Source organism: Thamnophis sirtalis, unplaced genomic scaffold (assembly GCF_051295495.1).
Source record: "Thamnophis sirtalis isolate CommonGarterSnake01/CBP01778 unplaced genomic scaffold, rThaSir2_p1.2 scaffold_2, whole genome shotgun sequence".
Classification (NCBI taxonomy): Eukaryota; Metazoa; Chordata; class Lepidosauria; order Squamata; family Natricidae; genus Thamnophis; species Thamnophis sirtalis.
In genome coordinates this window covers 155,437,177-155,461,275 of record NW_028261382.1, presented here as the reverse complement: position 1 = coordinate 155,461,275, position 24,099 = coordinate 155,437,177, and the positions used below count along the sequence as shown (strand labels likewise).

The 24,099-nt window shown below is 36.0% G+C and overlaps 1 protein-coding gene across 1 annotated transcript in view; it reads right to left on the bottom strand.

Annotated features, from left to right (window-relative positions):
• The window catches only part of LOC106551129 (guanine nucleotide-binding protein G(olf) subunit alpha), a 60,173-nt gene extending 43,253 nt beyond the window's left edge, over positions 1-16,920 (bottom strand). The window contains exons 1-4 of the mRNA XM_087707305.1: positions 16,397-16,920; positions 16,035-16,107; positions 15,270-15,324; positions 15,033-15,152 (exon numbers count right to left, since the gene is read on the bottom strand). Of these exons, the coding sequence (XP_087563431.1) occupies positions 15,033-15,152; positions 15,270-15,324; positions 16,035-16,107; positions 16,397-16,535 (387 nt within the window). The 5' untranslated portion in view covers positions 16,536-16,920. The remainder of the gene's footprint in view (positions 1-15,032; positions 15,153-15,269; positions 15,325-16,034; positions 16,108-16,396) is intronic.
• Positions 16,921-24,099: the final 7,179 nt, after the last annotated feature.

Genomic DNA, 24,099 nt, shown 5'->3' with positions numbered 1-24,099 from the left:
ATTTTTCACAAAAAACGAGGCATGCAGAAGGTTTGGGAGGCCTGCAAAGTGCAAAAACTTTTTTTAAAAAATTTACCTCTTCAAAATCTTGATGCACCTTATATTTCAGTGCATCTTATAGTCCAAAAAATACGGTATTTAGCTTATGACTCAAATAATTGAGTTTATTCATATTCACTACTTATGAATATGTAGAAATTTTACGATTTAGGTTCTAGAAAACATTCATATCTATTTATATAATCTATTTTATCATAACATGTTTCAAGGCCCTTAAAGTCATATATTATACAAATTGTATTCCCTTCTCTCACTTTGCCCAAACTTAGGTTAATAATTCAAAGCTCATACTAAGTAGTTTATCGAATTCAATTCATGTTAGCTAGCACCACAGTAATGATGATCAGTCTGCCGCACATTCTGTTCAAGCTTCATGAAAACCTGGTACAATAAAAGTTTCTAAACTAGTAGTAGCACAATATACGTATTATGCGTTGGGCAAAGTTCGTTAGTATCTACAGGAACAATTACCAACTGCTTTAAACTTCCTTCCCTGAAGAGCTTGTTTTGAAAAACAAACTATTCTATGGGGAAAATTATTGTCACATCTAATGAAATGTTAAAATGAAGCTTATTATTTTTTAGGATCTTGCAACATAATGCAGATATGTGAAATTGACCTTTCCTAAACCATAAAAACAAATGTGCAAACCGAAGCTGCATGCATGCAAATTCACAGAGTTTATTGTAATTCTTCACGACAGTGTTTTTAACTAAATGAGGAAGGGGGTTACAATTATAATTCTTGACGTTTGTTCTTCTCTGTGCATATTACAACATGTTCACATTATACAGTCAGTGGGTGACAATACCCTAAATATTGAAAACAGATAAATTACATGGAGTCAATTTTATGTCCTAAATCAATAAAGTTGTCCTTTTTACATTTCTTTCATCAAAGTTGCAGTAATAACTGCATCCAATAACCATATGGATGGAAAATTTTGCCATCACCTGATCACTCGTTGAGTGGGAGCTGGTGATATCAGAACAAAGATTCCTGTTTGTGGGAAGTACTATTCATAAAATCCCACTTTGGTTCTGTGTAAGATTAATAATATTGTATCCCTTCTTTTTTAATAAAGCATAAAAATCCATTACTTTATAAAAATATAAACAGCAAAAAAAATATAAGCTACAAGTGTATGATAAGCCTTCATAAACAAAAATGAATGAGGAAGCAGTGAAAATGTACATCTCCTCCTTAATATATCGAACTAGTTCTAATTACATGAAGGGATTTTTGTGGAGGTTTTTTTTCCTGTTATATTGGAGACATCGGAGAAGTGTGCCATATGAAAAAAATGAGCATTGCACCATCACAGTACAAACTCCACCCTTCTTGTGCATTGTGACACTGCCTCCATATAACAAAGGTTCTAGTGTGTGCCATGATGATGCAAATGACACTTGTTTTCTAATGTACACAAAAATATTAGCTTCCTATTATTTTGGGGGGTAAATTTTCTATACTCCATTGAAGTTATCCAACGATTCAAATAGAAAAAAATATACAGTGGGTTCTCACACTTACAACTGTTGCAGTATCCCCAGTGGTCACGTGATCAAGATTTAAGCACTTAGCAACCAGTGTATATTTATGATGGTTGCCGTGTCCCAGGATCATGTGATTGCTATTTTCAACCTTACCAGCTGACTTCTACAAAGTTGATAGGGAAAGCCAGATTCGTTTAATGACTACATGATTCACTTAACAACTGCAATAATTTGCTTAATCACCATAGCAAACAAGGTCATAAAATCAGGTTCTGGTCCCAATTGTGATTATAAGCTGATTAATTATAGTAGTTGGCTGGTTTTGGATAAAACAGTTATGAACAAATACTATAGTATATGCATATCCTTAGGTTATATTTGTTTCAAACATATTTTTATTGACAATTTTAAGGGAAAAATATAAACAAAGAAAAAGAACAAAAAAAGATACAAGGTTAGAAAAAAGGGGTTTACACATATTATAGAAACTATAATTTTTCAATATATCATTAGTTCATTGTAAGTAACTGATTACATCATTCTAAAAATCTGGAAATTCATAATGACTGTAAACTAGACACAATATAAATGTCAAAATGTTAATTATAAAATGAATCTATATTAAATTGTAATCTAGAAATTGTTTCCTATTTCAATTAAATTGTATGTCAAATTTATTTTAAAGTATAAAATTATTCTGGTCATAGAAACACACTCCAACAATGGTTAGTCATTCTTCTATTAGAGAGATCAAACTTTGTTTGCAATAGGAGGCAGAAAACATCCTCACAGTATTTATGATATACAGAGCTAATTCAGTTGTAGTGTGGGATTTTCTGTTCAGTAAAATTTAGTAAGAATATTGGAGGTTGAAAAGTAGATTCTACTTTTAAGTTTTGTTTCAGTCTGAAATGAATCACTTTCGAAATCTGTTAAGCTTCACAGCATAGCCACCAGACTTGAAAAAAGTGATCTGACCTTATCCTTACACTTCCAGTCATTTTTAGAAAATGTCGTATCCATTTTAGTGATTAGGATAATAATGTACTAATGACAGAACATTTTATGGCTTTTTTTCTAAGTGAAATATACAGTATGAATTTAATATTTTTCTTCCACTGAAATTCTCACAGTGGCAAATCTACTACAGGATATACATTCTGCAACTATTTAATCAAACAATCTAACTTGTTCAGTTTCTGAGACTTGCTTCATCTACAATTACAAATAAGTGCCAGAAAACCTTCTGTTATAAGATTTCAATTAAATGTTGAAATATCTTTCCTTGTTTCTGCAGTTTGTTTAATTGTTGCTTTTATTTGGATAGATTTGGTCAACCAGGTCACTAAGGCACATTTATACACCAAGAGGAAATGTTATTCTCTTATAAAAATAAATCCCAGCAAGTCAAGCATGATCAAGAAAATCCTGTTTTCATTTCAATTCTCAATGATTACTAGGTGAGAATTGCCTGTGGATCTCTAAGCTAGGAGTCAGCAAACTATTTCGATAAAGGGCCAGATCCTACTGTTCCTTTACATCCATGGGGACAGCTTGCAAGCATGGCCAAGGAGCATGGCAGCCATTGGACTATACTGCACTGCCAAGATGGAGACTGCTGATAGGCTACCACCCGCGACATCCTGGCCCCACTCTTCATTCAGGAACTCAGATGAGGCCTGGTGTTCTGGCCTTTGCATGCATGTCCTTCCATTTCTAGCTTGTGGGTTGTACAAAAACAGAAAGGCTGGATCTTTTGCTGACCCCTGCTACACCATTTTCTGGGTGATTAGAATTGTTGACAGTTGTAATTCATGAAAGTCTAAAGAACTATCTTTGTGTAGGATGCACTTTAATAATCTCTTTGGAAACTTGTTGGATTTTAAAGATAACCTTTACTTTACTTTACTTTACTTTTGACCCCCGAATTAGTGCTTGACCTTATTTTCAGGGAGGCCTTATTATTTTTGCGCTGCAGAAGGCAGAGAGCGTGGTCAATCATGGCTGCTACTGTGTTGCAATATTTCCAGGGAGGGCTTATTTTCAGCTCATGCACTCAAAAGCCCAATTGGGCTTATTATCTGGGGAGGTCTTATTTTCAGGGAAACGGGTAGGAATAGGATCTTGAAGATCACTGGCAAATACAGATAGTCTTTAAATTACAACCACAATTGGGACTGGAACTTGTGGTCATTAAGTGAATCACATCCAATTTTATGACCTCTTTCGCCATGGTCATTAAATGAATCACTATGGTCATTAGGCAAATCATACAACTGTTAAGCAAAATCAGCTTCCCCCATTGACTTTGTTTGTTTGAAACCTCCTGGGAAGGTCACAAATAGTGGTCATGCAAACCCAAGATAGACTAGAATAACAGATTTGGAAGGGACCTTGAAGGTCTTCTAGTCCAGTCCCCTGCTTAGGCAGAAAACCCTACACCACTTCAGACAAATCCATATCCAACTTATTCTTAAAAATGTCCAGTGTTGGAGCATTCACAACTTCTGGAGGCAAGTTATTCCATTGATTAATTGTTCTAACTGTCAGGAAATTTCTCCTTAGTTCTAAGTTGCTTCTCTCCTTGATTAGTTTCCACCCATTGCTTCTTGTCCTACTCTCAGGTGCTTTGGATAATAGTTTGACTCCCTCTTCTTTGTGACAGCCCCTGGGATATCGGAACACTGCTATCATAACTCCCCTAGTCCTTCTTTTCATTAAACTAGATATACCCAGTTCCTGCAACCGTTCTTCATATGTTTTAGTCTCCAGTCCCCTAATCATCTTTGTTGCTCTTCTCTGCACTTTTTCTAAAGTCTCCGTATCTTTTTTACATTGTGGTGACCAAAACTGGATGCAGTATTCCAAGTGTGGCCTTACCAAGGCATTATAAAGTGGTATTAACACCTGCAAACATATGGTAAGGTAATGTGATCTTGATTCTATTCCTCTGTTTATGCAGCCTAGAACTATGTTGGCTTTTTTGGCAGCTGCTGCACACTGCTAGCTCATATTTAAATGGTTGCCTACTAGAACTCCAAGATCCCTCTCAGAGTTACTACTACTGAGCAAGCTACCACATATAATGTGCCTGTGCAGTTGAAATCATTATAAATGCATGCTGATGCCAAACACCTGAATTTGTATCAAGTGACCATGGATCACTGAGATAGTCATAAGCTCTAAGACAGGTGAAAAGTCACTTTTTTCAACACTGTTAACTTTGTACAGTTGTTAAACGAATGGTCATAAATTGAAGATTACTTGTATAGAAATGGTTTTATATATTCCAGCTAGTAGGGCTTCAAAGACAGCCTAGAAACCATTTTTATGACCTCCAAAACCTTTGAACTAGTCAGTATCATACAACATTTGAATCAAATCCATAGTTAATTGCATAGTGCAGTGGTTCCCAATGTGGGGCTCACGCCCCACAGGGGAGCAATTTGATTTTTAATAGGGGCAATTTGAACCTTGTTTAAACCAAGTTAATGGTCTTTTAGCCTTCCTCCGCGTGAGTAGAGTTCACTTTTTGAGTAAAGTAAGAATTATATGTCACAGGGGGGCATCAGGATTTTAAAGATGCTTAGGTGGGCATGGCCAAAAAAAAGGTGGTGAACCACTGGTATAGAGGTTTCTTGCTTTCAGTTTCCTGAACATCCTTTTGTCCCAAATGTGCTTTTTGAACAGAAGAAGCTTCTTGGATGAGAAGCAAAATATTTTCAAAGAAAAAAACCCAGAAAGTCCAGTTATCTTTTTAAAAGCAACTTTGGGACAACCATGACTTGGATGATTGAGAATATCTACAGACGATTATCCTTTTGATATTTTTGATGTGCTTAGTTTTATAGTTTTAATATGGTTTTTATGTTCTTATTTAGATTGGAAGTTGTCTAAAATTGGTTATAATATGTTACAAATGTCATAAATAAATAAATAAATCCAGTTTGAGCTTAAATAGGGAAAAAAACAAAGCTGGGATATATATTTCACTTCTATCTTACCCTTCTCTGGAAACTCTACATGTTGATGACACGCAATCTTCTGCCTGGGGAATAATGAGACCTGTTTAGCTTTAAAATAAAAGAGCACTGTGTACTTGAAAATTCCCATGTAAATGTATTAGCAGCTGATATCGTCACTGTTTCTCTAGTGAACACCATTTATTAAACAATAGTGCTCCCCAGCTGCTACACTAGGATTCAAGTGGAAGAGCCCTAACAATGTTACCATGGTAGAGAATTGAGGGCACATGAGAAAGAAATCCAGAACAAGTTGTTGACATGAACAATTGCTTTGCAACAACTACCAATGGAGAAACAGGCTGAAAAATAACCCAGCAACACGTAAAATCACAGAAAAGCATTTACTGCAAAAAAAAGGAAAAGGTGGATCATAGCAACATTGGGAAGATCATTTGACATTACAGAATTTTAATAAAGCAATATTAATTATGTATCCAGTAACATACTGCACTTTTGTAAATTTTTTCAGAGCAACGAAAAAGTCTTACTGATTTCTACTATTTTTCCTCCACTATGCCAGTTGGCAACAAAAGCTAGCATTTTGCTACCTAGCTATCTTCTAGCTGAACTAAGAAGCTTTCATATAAAAATCCCACATTTTTTAAAAAAATAAAAAACTAGAGGGGGTATATGTCATAATTTTATTATAATGTATTCCTCCTGATTTTTTCTTTATATTGTTCATGGTCAATACTGAATCAGGAAAATATTGCTAGCTTTGAATTGTTAAATTTACAGTGAATGTTTATAAATATCCTTAGAAAAAGAATTTGAAAGTTTTATGTTTTTCAGTATTATGCATCAATTGAGATTATTTTTCTAACAGCTCTAATAATGGACCAAACATTAAAATAACTAGCAAAAGAAATTCCAGGGTGTTTATTTCTGGAGTGAATTTATTAGGGAGAGGGTTATGGAAATAACCGAAAAGAGATCACTTGACTCAGTCAATTAAATCTTCAATAGCTGAATTTAAGCCAAATAGATTCATAATTGTACAGATTACATTCATTATACACAATCATGTTTTGGGAACACTTAAATCCAGCTAACTAGATCTTTGTTGACAACCTAGTCTTCCAAAAAGCTGCAGAGAAACTGTCAACATACAGTACCTCTCAAACACTACTTGGATATAGCAATATTTGCCTTCCTGGCCCATGGAGAAGTGATGAGATATGATATAAAGTGGAAGAGATCAGAGATATCATCACGTTCAATCATTCTACTAAGTGCATGAATCCAAATTAAACCAGCCCTGAGATATAGCTATTCTGCCTGAATATAACCAATGAACACACCCATAACTATTTTTACCACTGAACTGCTTACTGTTATTTTTCCCCCTATCAGTCAGCTGGGATCAGGCTTCCTATAGTTGCAATTCACTGCTTCATGTTCAGCACATCAATATGAAAAAGACCAGTTTCTGATTTTCTTTTGTGTAATATAGTTCAGCTATCTTGCATTTTCTCTTCTGAAGCGCAGATGCTTGAAATTTCTTTGCTATGACTCCATAGAAATTAACTTCTGTCTAGATCACCCTTGGCACCCTCCTTCTGTTCTAATTTATCTGAATGGTACTCACAACTGGATACCATACTGGAGCTGAGGTCTAACCTGTGCAAAATAAAATGGAACAGTTACAGGTAGTCCTCAATTTACAACAGTTCATTTAGGGACTGTTAGAAATTACAACAGCACTGTAAAAAGTGACTTATAACTGTTTTCCACCCTTATGACCATTGCAATATTCTCATGGTCGTGTAATCAAAATTCAGATGCTTGGCAATTGACTCATATTTATGATGGTTGCCGCGTACTGGGGTCATGCAATCATCTTTTGCAAACTTCTGACAAGTAAAATCATGGGGAATCATTCACTTAACAACTGTGGCAAGAAAAGTCATACAATGGAGCATGGTTCACTTAACAACTGTCTCACTTAGCAATAAAAATTCTAGGTTCAATGTGGTTGCATGTTAAGCACTACTTGTACTTCCTATGATTTAGACACTATTCCCCTGTTGATGTAGACCCCATATATTGCCCTTTGAGTTTGGAAGTCAGGAAATTTGAAACTCACCAATGTTCTAAACTTTATAAGCACTTTTAGACATTAAGCATTCCATATACATACACATCTTTAAAACGACAGAACAGAAACTGGGAACATATGGCTATTCCTGGCTTTTGATAAAACAAAATGTGTACAAGTCTGGTATATGTCACTTCTGCTCCCCATCACCTTCCTTTCCTTCTGTTCCCTCAGCTGCCCTTAGGGCCATCAATGTTCCACTCTGCCATAATTCTGTCACCTCTTAAATCTTCAGCATCTTTCCGCCTGCTTATAAAATTAACTTCATATTTGAAATAGTTATTTTTCACTTTAAAAATAAATATTTATCTATCTATTGACCACTAGACCATCCATTTCTTATAAAAGGGAACTTCTATAAAATAATGTACTATGGGTATATGTCACAGGGAAATTGTTTAGAATATATAAAGGAGCTTCATATTTATGTTGGAAATGTGTATAACAAGTATGGTGAAAGTGTAAAAAAGTATAAAATTCTGAATGCACATACATTTACTGATTCAGAGTCTTTTAAAAATGAATATATAATTTATTAATTAGCTTCTTATCCCACTTTTATTTCTTTATACTAATTCAAGGTGGCAGACGTAACTAATATTACTTTCTCCTCCTATTTTCCCACAATCACAACCTTGTGAAGTGAGTTGGGCTGAGGGAGATTGACAGTCCCCCAATTGGCTTTTATGCCTAGCACAGGACTAGCACTCACAGCTTGTTTCTAGCCTGGTGTCTTAATTACTAGAGCAAACTGGCTCCTGTTATTGTGATTACTACATGCATAAGAATGGGAAAATTTGGCGCTACCCACAATCGACGAATGGTTGGTAAATATGATGGATGGCTAAATTAAAGAAAAGACAGTATCTACCTTTTTTACTGACTCAAAACCACTTATGTATTTTTTGTATAAGACAAACAAACAAGAACTTTAAAAAAATATGGTTTTGATGATTATACAGAACAGAATTATGTTGTAATCATAAAGTAAGAATTTATAATTGTACTACAGTAAAGAAGATTGGGAGCTATTTCCTTGTATTTTCCCTTTTTTCTTTCTTGCATTTTTAGCTTGCTCTGATTTCTTTTTTAAAAACTTTATATTACTGTAGTTGGCATTAGATTTACACACACACCAACTTTGTTCTTCATTTTTTTATTGGCCTGCTCTCTATCTCCAGGAGTCAGATATGAATGCTTTCTTTGTGACAGCCTGTAAGACTTAGAAAATGGTGGGGTGAGTTAATTGCTCTAGAGAGCAAATGATTTAATTTGTTATCTGAAGCTGAAGAATGCTTTCAAAGGAGGTAAACCAGATAATACAGGTGTACTGGATTCAATCTTCCAGAGCATTTGACTCTCTTTAGAAGAATTATCTTTAAATACTCTTTGCCTGCACTAACATATTCATTAACTTTGATTTACTTACTATTGCTATAACGAAGGAATTTTTAAGGAAAACTGAACCATAGAGGATGGGCATAATTCTTAGGTGACTCTCAGTGCTTTCAAGCAGTGAGATCTATGTTCTTGAGACAACAACTCAGTTAACTTAAAGAAATTGGGAATGTGGTTTACAGACATAAGTTGAAAGATACCTCTATATGCGTAACATAAAATAAACAAGCCATTAATTTTTCAGAAAGGACTATCAAATCAAGGCTATAAAATTTTCCACTACTATATGGCAGCAATATAGTATATTTCTAAGACATCATCTACTGGTTGTCTTGATTGCTGCAGTCTGGATATGGTAACCTTATGAATAGGAATCAGATCTAGGCCCCACCAGGAATGACCAGAAGCAATTTTTATGAGCCAAATGTTATCATCTGTAAGAAAAATTAACAATATCCCTAGCCAGTTTCAGAGAATAGACTGTGCCACTGTCATCTTCTTGGACGAATTAGACTCTAGAGATGGAGAGCAGAGATTAAGAAAGTAAACCTGATCCCTAAATGTTACTGCTTAGAGATTCCTCAGAGAAAGGTTCATGTTTCTACTTTTCTCATTTTTCATAAGTAAATATTCAAGGCAGCACACTTAGGAAAAGACTGGTATTATGAAACAAAGAACAGAGGAAGTCCCTCCTGATCTTGCGGTTCTTTTTCCTCCTCTTCTTTCCACTCCTCTCCCACTTTCAGAAGCACCTGTGCATGGATATGCATAGCTGCTGCTAGGCAACAAACCAGTGCACTTTTACTGCTTTCAGGCTATCCAAAAATCAAAAGATTATAGAAATGCTCCACATGTTGACAGCTTCAGTTCTCCTTTGCAGAAACAGAGATTTTAGAATATACTAATAGAAAAATTTTTTGGAGAAAAAAGGAAGATGAAATGAAATGAAAAATGTGGTGGGGACTGAAGGGGGGGGGATATCATCCATTGGTAAACCTGCCAATCAAAGCTATGTAGAGTCACAGGGATAGAAATGTAATGCTACGGTACTAAAAGTGTGACTCAATAAGATGTAATAAAAACTTATCCCAATTGAATTTGCTTGATGGAATATTCACACAGGAGAGTTGAAGGCCTATTAGCAGATACACTACACAATGTTCAACATTACATTGTTGAAACGTTGTTGGGCTTGTATATTTTTCCTTTATTTCCTTTCTTTAATACTAGAAGACCTATAATTTGAATTTCCTGCAGTAATTTTTTACATTTTACATTTGAACTCAGGCACCGGTTGCAGAAACTGGGTATGTCTAGTTTAATGAAAAGTCTTTAAGAAGATGTTGGATAGCCATTTGTCTGAAATGGTATAGGGTTTCCTGCCTAGGCAGGGGGTTGGATTAGAAGACCTCCAAGGTCCCTTCCAACTCTGCTATTGTATTGTACTATTCATAGTTTTAATTAGGTGCTTAATTATGGCTGAGGCACTCTTCTCCGATTTGTGTTTGAGATCAGAGTACAACCAAATGGACTCTAGATGACTTACAGAACCTACATATAAAACACCATAAAAATAAATACAATTATACTGAAACTGTAAACCCTTTCTAGTTATTTTCACTACATTAAAATGATTACCATTATTTTAAATATACCTGCTAACCTGTCACTATTATTTTTAATTAACCATTCCGAAAAGCCATGTTTTCATCTACATCTGGAAGCCATGAGGGTGCCACACTCATCCAAGAAGAGAAACTATTTCAAATCAGGGGAATAGCTACAAAGAATGTTCATAATCACCTACCTCACCCACCCATGCCCTATCTCCTGATAGGTTTGGACCCTTAACAAGCTATCGTTTTTCCAGATATGTCGTATGGTGTTTTATGGTAGGCAGAAACACTTGGAGAAAAGTAGTCTCTAAGATAACCAGCCCTCAGTGACCTGAACCTTGAATTTCACTTGGAAAATTACTGGTAATCACTGTAGGTCTTGCAGGTGAAATGTACATGCTGCCATGTTCTAGACTATGTAGTTTCCAAGTGGTCTTCAAGGACAGCCTACATAGAATAAGTTACACTAATTTAATATCTAAATGACAAAGGTATGAATGACTATCTCAAATGCAATCTATTCCTATTGTAAGACTTGGGTCATGACATGGGGTCATGACTTCCATCATATCTCCCAATAGGCTAAGCATGGAGATATGTAAATGAGACATTGCATATTGTATAATTATCACACCTCCCCTGAAACCAAGTCAACCAACAGATGACTCAATGGTTTCATGTAGATATTGAATAAAATAGAGAATCTTAAGGCACTCCATAATAAAGTACCTTCCTATCCCATACCACCACCTGGACCTACCCATCCAGGTAGAAGTGGAACCACCACAATACTTTGTCTCCAATTAATGATGCTTGCAAGCAGGCCAGAGGCTATGCTCCCAGTAGTATCAAGAGCTTCCAAAAACTAAGACTTCAATAATGGCAGCCTCCATCTAAGTCCACCATGACTCAACTACTGTAACCTATAGCTCATACAATTTGCTTTGTTAATTTTTGCAAATAATACATACTGAATTATTGATAAGTGATAAGGCACACCAAGTCATGCAATATGACTCTGAGCTGTGTACAGTATAAAAACTACTTACTTGCCAAATTAAAGTTTTATAGCACAGAAAACACACACATACACACATCCATATAAATGTAATTTGAAGTTATAATTACTGTATCAAAACATACTTCAACATCCTTTATATACATTCAGACATAGTCACTAACAACTCCAAAATAAGAAGCAATGAGTACCAAAGAACAGAATAATAATCAAATAAAGTGAAAACACAGCAGCAATAAAGAAATGCTAACTCCAGTGCTGATGTCAGAATTACTGCACTTTACTACTATAAACTATTTTTTATATTAGAATAGAAACGCTCTATATATTATTTCTTAGTAACACAATCTGAATCTATACCCAATACATTTTGATGATTTAGGAGAGCTTCATTTTCAAATGATTATTCCTACAGCCTGATCCTTATCATATTTTACTCTAAATTAAATTTAACTGATTTAAATATAATTTCAACTATGGTTGAAATCTTATCTGTATTTATGTAATGGCAGACTTATATAATAAATTAGTAGGGGAAAAATCCAATTGCATTCAAAGGTTCCGTAAACAAAGATACATATTTTTCTCTTCTCCCCCTTGACATGCATTCAGACACCACAATTATATAACCGAAGGAAATATATATATATTCCTTCCTGGTAGAGAAATTCAAATCTGACTCCCAATAGTTTACACATATTTGTGCTTGTAAAAATATGTGGTTAAGCATTTTACTTAAAATACAAAAAGGCTGTACCTATGCACAATACTAAGGTTGAATAATGATTAAGGTGCAGTAATGGGATAGGTTTCAGCCTGCACTTGACTTTGGTGTAGCCAGATTGGCTTTGAGGTAGTCTACCTTATAAGCCTGTTGTTGTAAGAATAAAATGAAGGGACTCCATCATGAAAGATGCTTAGTCCCTAAGGAGAGCAATGATAATAATGTAATTATTATCCACTATGGAACGTCTAAAATGAAGTGAATGATTCAAAATGGAAGTTCATTGTATCAATGATACCACTGCTGAGGATGTTGTTCAACAGAACGGATGTATTTATCCCATTTAAATAACAACTGTCCAAATTCTAGGTTAGCATTACACAACAGTTATTCTGCATTAGAAGCAGTTAAGATATTCTGGAATTCCTTCCCAAAAATATTAGCCCATGTTTATATGCAATACATATTGACTAAGAATCTAAGAGTGTTAGTTGAGTCAAGGGGCTTACAATATGACTTTTCCCTCTTTTATTCAGGGCATCCACAGTATAAGTCAAAAAAGTCAAGATGGCAGATATAACTATGCAATCAAAGCTGTATCTCTTCTCATTTGTATGCAATGAGTATAACACACAAGAAAAAAACCGTGGTGCTTTAAAGATGCAGTCACATCTTGACTTTTTTGAACCAACACCTGCGGATGCCTCTGCTTTTAATGCTTTTAATAGCAGGTTACTATATTATTATGCTTGAATGTTTTTAGAATGCTTTGCCATATCACTCTTTGAGAAGGTCTCCTATGTTTCTTCAATCCAAGAGGTTTACTAAATACACATACTTGATTTTTCTTAGTTAGAAAACCAACAGGTTCACTTTATAGCAACATTCCTACTTTTAGATCTAAACCAAATCTATCATTTTCTGATGAAGCATTATTTGAATAATATATTTGACATAGGGACATTTTCAATCTGCCTCTTTAAAAGAATGGCATGGTCAAGGCCATATATCATTCACCAACTTTAATAAATAAAAGAACAGGAGAAAAACATTGTTAGACCAAACAGATACAACTAAAAGTTAAATTAGTATCTCTGGCATTTGCATTTGTAAGAGAGTTGTGCATACCACGAAAGACAATTCTATATTACTGGTACAAAAAAAAAAAAAATCACACTGAATTCAGTGATAGCTTTTCCTAAGTTGATATAACACTGAAGCTTTAAAAGTTATGAAGTTAAATATTAACTATCTTAAAACAAAAGTTTATTATGCTTAACAAATTATTTCGAGTAAAGAGCTATATGAGGACAGTTTTCGGAATAGCTACATTTAACGCAAAGATACAATATCTAAACTATACTTATTTAAAAATAGACTAGCTCTACCATATCACAAACCTAAACAAGAGATAGTCCTCTACCAAATTTGTCTCTTACAGAGGTTGTACAAACGTATTGCGATTCTTAATAAAACTAGTAATAAACCCCATACTATCCCAAAAAGAAAACAGGAGAAATAGACTAAAAAAATTCAGGATTCATAGTTAGTGACAACATAATGATATAGTTACTTATATAGAAGAAACACAAAAAAATCTACGTTATTACAGATGAATCCTCATAATTCATTTTGATCAATTCTAGTAGTAGTCCTGAATGTATTTTTTTTCATATTATATTTACAACATAATGAGTGCAACAAAGAAAAGAACATTTTACTGCTATTTGCCAGCTGTGAACACAATCAAACTATCTTAAATTTCTGTCAATCATTCAATAATTTTATTGGCTGCAGGACATCAATAAAGAAATAGGAAGTAGCTGTTCCTTTCTATTCCCAGCAAATCTTCAGTCTTATGCCCTGTTTCCCCTTCTGTATAATGCCTTTTCCTATAATCTAAAAAAAACCCACAATCTTTGAAGACATATTCCTTACTTAGAGTCTATGATCTGCCTCCGATTTCTGAGAGTAAAATCTAGTACACTCTGAATTTTATATGGTGTTCTTTTCATCATCAATTCCTCTTGCTCTATGCATTACCTATAATTATTAGCAGATCTCCTCGATTTAGACTGATAGATGCAGGTGACTAAAAGAAAGGAGTGAGCTTACATTTTTTAACCTTAACATTTGTGTATGTCAGAGTAATATATGCAAGTAACCTCTGCTCTAAATAAATTATTACAAGCTGTACAATGGTTTATAGAATGGCTAACACAAACTAAATTAAAATATTGGATCAAAGTTTTCATCAGGATGAAAATGCAGTTTTTACAAGTAGTATAATCTTTCTGATAATAAAGCATCACTGATTTTCACCAACATTCTATGCGAAGTTAAAACCAGTCTCAAATTTTACAAACCACAAAACTGAAAACTGATGCAGTTTTGCATACCTGTTATTTACTATAATCTTTTTAAATATTTTAGGAAAGTAAAACGTAGCATTATATCAGAACAGCTTCTTTTTCCTTATTGCAATACCAATTAATTTAATTATAATTTTATTACAAAGTCCAGGCCTCACAAATGGAAAATAAGGCACTCCTATTCTTTTTGAAAATTGGAAAGGAGAAAGAAACAGAAATGTTACCTGGGTGTAGTCAAAGTCGGAAAGTGGAGCTATACTTTTGATGTAATCCGCTCGAAATTGGTTTTCTTGGTTAGCTAATGGAACTGGAGGTATTAAAGTGCTCATTGCTGAAACTATAGTCTAGGAAAAAAAATAACAGGACATATTAAATACTGATAGCAATTCAATTAGCATCATCTGGCAATTTGTTTCATCCAATTGCTAAATGTGTATATAATAATAATAATAAAGCCTTACCACAATTGCATCTTTTACATTTTTCCGAATATCCAGAATTTTTTGTTTCTTTTCTCTGTATACAACAGCAAAAATCAATTGGTTACTCGAGTTATTTCTGAAATGTTCACCAAGTAATATTTGCCATGCCAAAAACTATTTTCCCTAATCACTATACTGGTATCTTGATACACAATTTGGCATACAAGCTAGCTAAAATAAATGATTAATATCGCATGATATATTGCAAGTCAAATAATTAAATATGTAGGACAGAAATACTTCATTTTGTTGTATGACTTCAGTTCTAGAAGTTCAATCATATCTAAATTATTATTAAATTCTAAAAAAAATCTAAAAGAAATATTATTAACAATAAGCCATGTTATTTGAAGATGAAAATTATTACATATTTTTTCTGTAATAGTTATTTCAAATGAATGGATGATATATCTTTAATCATGCATACAGTCAATATTTAGTATTTGTTGTAAGTAGTCGCCATGTTGTTGCTACACAAGGGCCTATTAAGCACTGCAGTAACAACAATGTAAAATACAGTAGAAAGACCAGATTTTATTTGGGGGGGGGGGCAGGAGAATACAAATTCATGATTCTTGCAATATATATGCGTCATTGTAAAGTCCATGCTTATCGTGTAATGGCAACACCGACAAAATGTGTACAAATATCAGTTCTTCTATTTGGGCTAATGAGTTCCAAATGGCCTATTTGGATTCTTTTTAAATTTCCCTCCCCCCCCCAATACGTATTAATAATTCTTACTCTGAATTAAATCCATTTACATGCAAGATCCTCATCTGCTTGACAATAGTGCTTTTTCCTGATTCACCAGCCCCTGAAAAAGAAGAGAAAAATGCATGATGTAAATACATTGGGGTGAGGAGAAAACGGGAAAACACAGGTTGAAAGCATCTCTCTCCTCTCAAAATATTGTTACACATACTTTAGTCAAACCTCTCCATTTTAAACCCACTGTGGTTAATAAAACAGGACTGCATTATTTCCATCTCATTTTCTCCTACACGTAACAGCAGTTTGTCTACAATATCTGCCTCCCCGGAAAAACTAACTGCACTATTGCACCCTCTTCTCCCCCCCTCCCCCGCAGAAACCATTCTTCTTACCCAGCAGAAGCAAACGGTGTGTGGCTTTATAAGCTAGTCGCTCTTTCTGCAACTGCTTCTCTATTTTTTTGTTGGCTTCTCGCTGCGCTTTCTCATCAATACGCTGGTCTTCTGTTTTGCTGTTGCCCAAACACCCCATCGCTCTCCCTCACGGTGGAAGTCAGGCTGCACTACTGATATATAATTCTATTCAAACAAATATTTTTTATCAGAAGATATTTATATCCCTGTGATGGTATCTCTCCTTTTTCTTCCCACCAGTTGTTCAAATAAAATGGTTTCTGGCCGTTTTCTGATCACAGTTGGTTTCTTTTTCCTCCCACAAAGAGATATAAAGAACTTCCGGAAGAGGTAAGTGTTTTTTAACAGAACGAAAATCTGTACAAAATGCCTAACACACAGTGAAAAGAGAGAAGGCTCCTCCTGGAAATCAGCCTAATGCTGTCTTCCTCTCACCAGCATGCGCGTGCACACACACTCACACACAAACACGCACACACATAAAGACACGGACACGCGCATACAAACACACACACACACTTACGATCCCTATATTTCTCTGTAAAGGTCTATTTTTGTCTTTCTAACTCAGCACTGCCTCTTTCTGTGAGACCAGGAAATAGTGGAAATACAATACTGCAAAATGAAGACAGAAAGAAAAGGAGGAGGGAAGAGAGCTGGGTTGCATGATCTGTTCTAACTCCTGATGATTTTTGGTTGGGCTTTACAACAAATCCTTAAAAGGGATAGTGGGAATTAGAAAAACAACTGAGGGTAGCTGAATTTCTGCTTTAAAAATCCATACTGAATCATGCATAGCATGGTTATTTAAAAAAATGTGCTTCTGCTGGCATGTAGTTCTAGTTAGATTCATCCTCCCCAAATACTAAAGTCCATCGTGCAAAAGGTGAATCTAACTATAGATTTACAATCTTTAGATGTTGGCCTCTGTAGAAACAACAACATTTTTATAGTTGATTCCTGTGTCTTCTCATGTTTCAAGAGATGATATATGGTGTTAAAAGCTGGTATGTTACTGCATGAGATTTCTGAACACCCAAGTCAAACAGATGTTAATGTGCTGCAGTGGATGTATATTCTCAGATAAAAAACATAAAATAATTTCATTTTTAAGCTCATTACTAGTTAATGTCAGAATGAAAACTGTAATTGTATCTCTACCATTTGAGGAAAGGGAAGGAGGGAATGAGAATACAGGTGTTGAATGTGATAATATCAAATAATAAGATCTTCCAGAATATGACAACAAATTCACATAAAGACAAAAATATACTGAGATCTTAACTGCTCTTTACAACCATAGTTTTTATTTTAAATATAATCTATAACCAAAGTGACTTTATGGACTCCATAATAACCACTGTTATTATAATTTGTATTAATAAATTACAAATTCCTCTCACTCATAAGATGTCTAAGAATGGCAACTTGCTGGATCAGGCACCTCAGTCTATGAATCTCAGAGGAGTTGTCACTCTTAGGAACTGGTTGTCAGTGTACCAATGGAAGTTGACTTGGCAGATCAGGAGTAGCAGAAAGGGTCAAGTGAAGAGGGTGTCCAGTAAAGGATGCACTGGCAACTTTGGAGAATCATACAAAGGCAAGTTAGGCTCCACAAGAAGCAAAGATGTAATACCCATAACTGAGTAATACTTGAATCTGGCCTATTCAAGAACATCTGCCAGTAATTGCCTCTCTATTGAAAATGTGGCAACCTTGGATTCTTATGTACATGTTCACAGAAATCATAGAATCATCTGGCTGGAAGGGTCCTTGGAGATCTTCTAGTCAAGGGATCCTCAAACTTTTTAAATGGGGCCGATTCACAGTCCCTCAGACTATTGGGGGGGGGGGCAAACCGGCTGGGTAGGTGTGGGTCATGTGACTGAGTAGGCATGGCTGGGTCATGTGAATAGGGGGCGTGGCCAATTTAACAGTCCATTGAACAATGCACACAAATTAAACTTTAATTTGTTTTGCTCCTGGGGGTGTTTTATTTGCTTTTGTTTTCATGTTGCTCTTTTGGTTGCCTTTTCTTTTTACTAGATTGTTTTACAGTTGTTTAGAAGTCTAGTGGTCCACTTCAGAAAACTCAAGATTTGTAGCAATTCTTCTCAGCCCCAAGGAGCTTAAGAAATCCCTGTCTGTCTCTCCCTCTCTCTCTTTCTCTCTCCCTCTGTTTCTCTTTCTTTCTCTCTCTTTCTGTCTCTCCCTCTCTATTCCTCTTTCTCTGTCTATCTCTCTGTCCCTAGCTTCTAGAGGCAGGCGAGGTGAAAAACGGGCTGTTTTTGCCTGTTTTTTGGCCTTCTGGGGTGTCTGTGCACCCCATTTTTCACCCGCCCCCAAAAGCATTCTGCAGACCAAAACCAGGCAATATGGCTCATTTTTTGGCCAAAAATGGGCCATTTTGCCTATTATTTTTGGCCTTCTGGGGCTTCCATGTGTCCCATTTCCCCCCCCCCCACAACTTCTAGAAGCATTCTGCAGGCCCAACAGGCAAAAACGGCTCATTTTTGTCTCTGCAGGCCAAAATTGTTTGACCTTACCTTTCAGTTCTAGCCCGTGGGGCTCCCAAAGGTAGATCCTGTGCTCAGCTGAAGGGTGGGCGGGCAATGTGAGCGAGGCAGCCTCATGGTCCTGCACGGGTCGGAGTAATGGCTTCGGCGGGCCACATGCGGCCCATGGGCTGTAGTTTGAGGACCCAGGTTCTAGTCCAAGATGCTGCTCAAGGCAGGAGTTTTATACAAAATAGTTGTCCAATCTATTTTTTGAAAACCTCCAGTGATGGAGCACCCACAATCCTAGAAGAAAACCTATTTCATTGATGTAATTTCTCTGTCAGAAAATTTCTCCTTACTTCTAGGTTGGATTTCTTTTTGACAAGCTTCCACCTGTTACTTTTTGTCCTCATTTCTGGTGCCCAAGATAATAAGTCAATCCCCTCTTCTTTGCAACAGCCCCTCAAAAGCTGGAATACAGTTATTGGGTCTTCCCTTATCCTTTTTGATAGCCTAAACATATTTAGGTTCCTCAATCATTTGTTATATGATTTAGCTCCCAGGCCCCTCATCATGTTTTTCTTTTTTATTCTTCTGTGCACAATTTCTGGATCTCAACATATTTTTTGTATTATGGTGACTAGAACTGTTTGCAGTATTCCAAATGTGGTCTCACCAGGGCAATGTAAAGTGGTGCTATCACTTCTAGTTGTCTCGATGCTATCACTTTGTTTATGGTTATCTTAGGATTGCATTGGCTTTTTTGAAAGCTGCAGCACACTGCTGGCCCATACTTAAATGGTGGTCCACTAGGATACCTGTCACAGTTACTACTGATGAGCCAGGTATCACCTATTTTTAAGCAAGAAAATAGGTTTTTGTTGCTTAAGTGAGGGACCTTATTTTTCTTACTACAGGATTTGCATCTTATTGGATTGAGCCCAATGCTGGTCTGTCAAGATCCTTCTGGAACTTGAACCTATCTTCCAAAGTATTAGCTATCCCCCCCCCCCCAGCTTGATGTTGATTGCAAATTTGATGAGTTCCCCTTCTATTCTCTTGTCTAGATCATTTATAAAGATGTTGAAGATTACTGGGACCAAGACAGAACCTTAAGAAAATTATAGGTCAATCAGCTTGATATCAATCTCTGGGGAAATCATGGGAAAAAATAAGCCTTTGTGAGCACCTGGAAACAAACAAGGTGATTAATAGATACCAGTATGGTTTTGTTATAAACAGGTCATGCTGGACAAACCTTTTTTTGATAAAGTAACTAAATTAGTGAACCACGAATTGCTTTGGACATAATATACTTAGACTTCAGCAAGACATTTGACAAAGTTGACTGCAACCACTTCCTTGATAAAACAGAGCAATGTGACATAGTCAGTAGTACCACTTGATGGATTCTCAATTAGCTGACTGACTGCACTCAGTGAGATTGCCTTCAATGGAACTATGTCTACATGGAGAGAAAGTATGCAATGCTCTGTTCCTTAATTCTCATCCTTTCAACTTCAACAGGGCTTATTAACTTCTCTGGTGTTTGACTATTGGGTTTTTGTGAACTATGCCTCTCTGTTGCTGCCCATTTCTCCATCTGCCTCCTCTAGCATGCTTCTGGACTCAACATCTACATTACCTACATTGTGCCCATTTATCAGACAAGACTTTACTTCCCTGTATTTTCTGAAGTACACATGTATGCATTTGTACAGCAGGCTCTCGGCCTCCCTCTGTAATTGATTGCAGTATTATTCATCAGTAAACCACTTATAAATTAAGCTGGTATGTTTGCTCAGACTGAAATTGGACATTATCATTTTTCATGATAATGAAAAATAATTAGGCTATTACAGCACAACCAAATAAACTAATATCTAACAAACAAAATAAAAAACATCTTAAGGTAAAATAAAGATGAGCCCAAACCATTCAATCAAACCCTCTTCAGAAATGTTCCAATTTCAGTAAGACCCCGAACATTAGAAATGATGGAGGAAATCATAATTCTAAAAGGAGGATTTTCCACTGGACTGAAGCAGCAACTAAAAATATCACCTTCTGGGTTCCAATTTATTACTTCACAAATGTAGGTTTAGATCAAAAACTTCTGCCAACTGATTGAATGGGCCTATTCAAATAGAAGGAGGCAATCCTGAAGGTTCTTAAACACCAAGTTATATTGGACTTTATATGTCAAAACCAGGTCTCTGAATTATGCCTATTAATCAATTGGTAACCAATGCAAAGTCTGAGGCACAAATGGTGTTCTTTTCTGATAATTCCCATGAGTAACAAGGCTGCTGTATTGGCATGTTCAAAATTTCCAGATGTTCAAAACTCAACCCAATGTAGAGCACACTCTAGGAGTCTAATCAAGAAATGATAAGGACACGAGGAACTTGTTAAATTAAATAACTAATACATATAATACAAAATGCATATTAGTTACCCGCATAATATGAATGCATAACTATTCTTTTTTTTTAACCTATGATTTTGAAGAATGATTTAATGGACCCAGAAGATCTAGACAATATCAGATTGTTAATATTCCCTTTATGGGCAAAAGACTCGAACAAGTGGTTGCCAGACAACTCCAAGTCTTCCTCACTGAACCTGATTATCCTGGATATAACTGGATTCAATTCATTTAAACATTTGGCATGGAATTTGCTTGATACACTCTTGGAGGATCTCTGTTAAGACAGAGCCAGGAAGATACAATGAAAATTATATTATTGATTATTCTGGACTTGTTTCCTTTCAATCAGTCATCACAATGAAAGTGTAATCAGTCTGACAAGAAAATTAAAATAAGTGAACAAACGTCATCTAAGATAAGCAAACTAACAACCAATTGTTTACTGACCAAGGACAGCTGGGAGAAGTAGTTGTTCCCCTTGCCACTGATATTTTTAAATTGTTTTTTCAAAACATTTCTCTTATATATTTGCCATTCAGAGCAGTGAATATGACTTAAGGTGGCGTCAAAACTAGATGCGGGAATAATAACCCTGATAGAGATTGGGTGAAAGTGAGGTTCAGAAGACAAATTGGAAGATAGGTGGACCAGAGATCAAAACAAAAGAGGAACTGATGTCAAAGGATAAATAAAGAGACAAAGCAAAAGCAAGACCAAACAAGCTAGCATTCAGGTTGACCTGCTGAGTATGCGAAGCACTAGATTTGCACTCATTACTGTCTAGAACAAAACCAATGGTTAACCTTGGTATGTGGAGTGTGTCAGAGCTAAAGGTTCTCCCACCCACAGGCAGCTATTATTATGAAGTCCAGTGATTTATGTTTACATCATAAGGCAGATCTATTTTCTCCTGTTAATGAGCAGCAAATCTTATTTACTATCCTCAAGGACCATTTTGGAATTAGCACACAGGAACATCTCATAAATTACAGGGTGTTAGAATCCACCTGCCTTGGAAAGGATAACATTTCCCTTCCTATTAGCTATTAGACATTCACGGTACATAATAACATGTCCATATCGCTTCAATCCTTCTAAAACATAAAGGCAGATGGGTGGGGAGTTGGGAGGAAAGAGTTCTGAGGAGTAGGTTTCTCCATTCAAAGTCTAGTGTTACCCAAATACATGCATCATATGTATTTTAAAAAGAAGTGGACCTTTGATCACACAGACACAGCATCTTTACTTTTTTGCCCTCTACCTGCCAACTTTTTTATATGACACTCTAAATGTGAAAATTGCAAGGAAATACTTTTGGGAATGGTAACAGGAATGTTCAATTTTCTTATTTGAGTAACTGCTACTGTATATAAATATGATTTTCCTCAAAGTGCAGAACAGTGACATCTTGTTAAAACGTATCTCTGACATGTAGATATGGGTCAGCATCTTCAGAATCAGAGGTGGTATGCAGCAAGTTCTGACTAGTTCTGGAGAACCGGTAGCGGAAATTTTGAGTAGTTCGGAGATCCAGTAAATACCACCTCTAACTAGCCCTGTCCCCATCTATTTTTTTCCTCCAAGGTCCCAGCTGATCAGGAGGAAATGGGGATTTTGCAGTAACCTTCCCCTGGAGTGGAGAGGGAATAGATATTTTACAGTATCCTTCCCTTTCCATGAAGCCATGCTATGCCCACAAAGCCACGCCCACAGAACCGGTAGTAAAATATCCCACCACTGTTCAGAATGCCTTCCAGCAGATATTTCTTTCTCTCTCTCTCTCTCTCTCTCTCTCTCTCTCTCTCTCTCTCTCTCTCTCTCTCTCTCTCTCTCTCTCTCTCTCTCTCTCTCTCTCTCTCTCTCTCACACACACACACACACACACACACACACACACACACCTATCATTCAATGCCTTGGATAAGCAAAATTACACAGCACTCAAAAGGGTATAGAAACTTTAACCCAAGAAAATGAAAGGCAGAAAACAACTGAACTTGGATCTTGAATTTCAACCTGCTTTGGATGAGTTTTCAGTCTCTGGATCCTGAGACTATTTTCTAAAGTGTTGCTACTCCCCCTGGCTTGGTGTCATCTGCAAGACTGGATGAAGGAAAATGTATTTGAGTTGGGGTAAAGAATATAGTAGAAAACCATCTGGATTGTAAGAACAAAAAATTCAATTCTACTTGAAGCATTAATAATTAAACTAAAGCTTAAATATTCAGAACATATAAAACAAAGAAAAAGATCACAGAAAAATCCCTTAATACTTAGAAAACTGAAAAATAATCTCGTAAAATATAAGGTAGCTAGATAGTATCACCAATAACATAAGGCCAAATTTACAAAAACACGGAGTAGTATAGGTAGTTCTCAATTTTCAACAGTTCATTTAGTGAAAAACAGTTCATTTAGTCACTGAAAAATGTGACTTATCTCTGTTTTTCACTGTTACGACCTTTGCAGCATTCTGGAGGGGGGGGGCAAAGAAGGGGCAGAGTCACATCAGACCCAGAAGTAGGCAACAGGTCCTTCGCAGCTCGGAGATTTGCTCTCTGAATCAGAGTCGGGGCGGGGCGGCAGCATGGCAACATGGCTGCACAAGAAGCTGGCTTCCAGCCAAAGCAACTGAACAGGAGCGTCCAGGATGAGATGAAAGACTGGTAAGAAGATCCAATTAACCCACAGTCATAAATCAAACTTGGAAAAGGCGTAGAATCTTGAGAGTATAACTAATTCCGGCAGGCCTG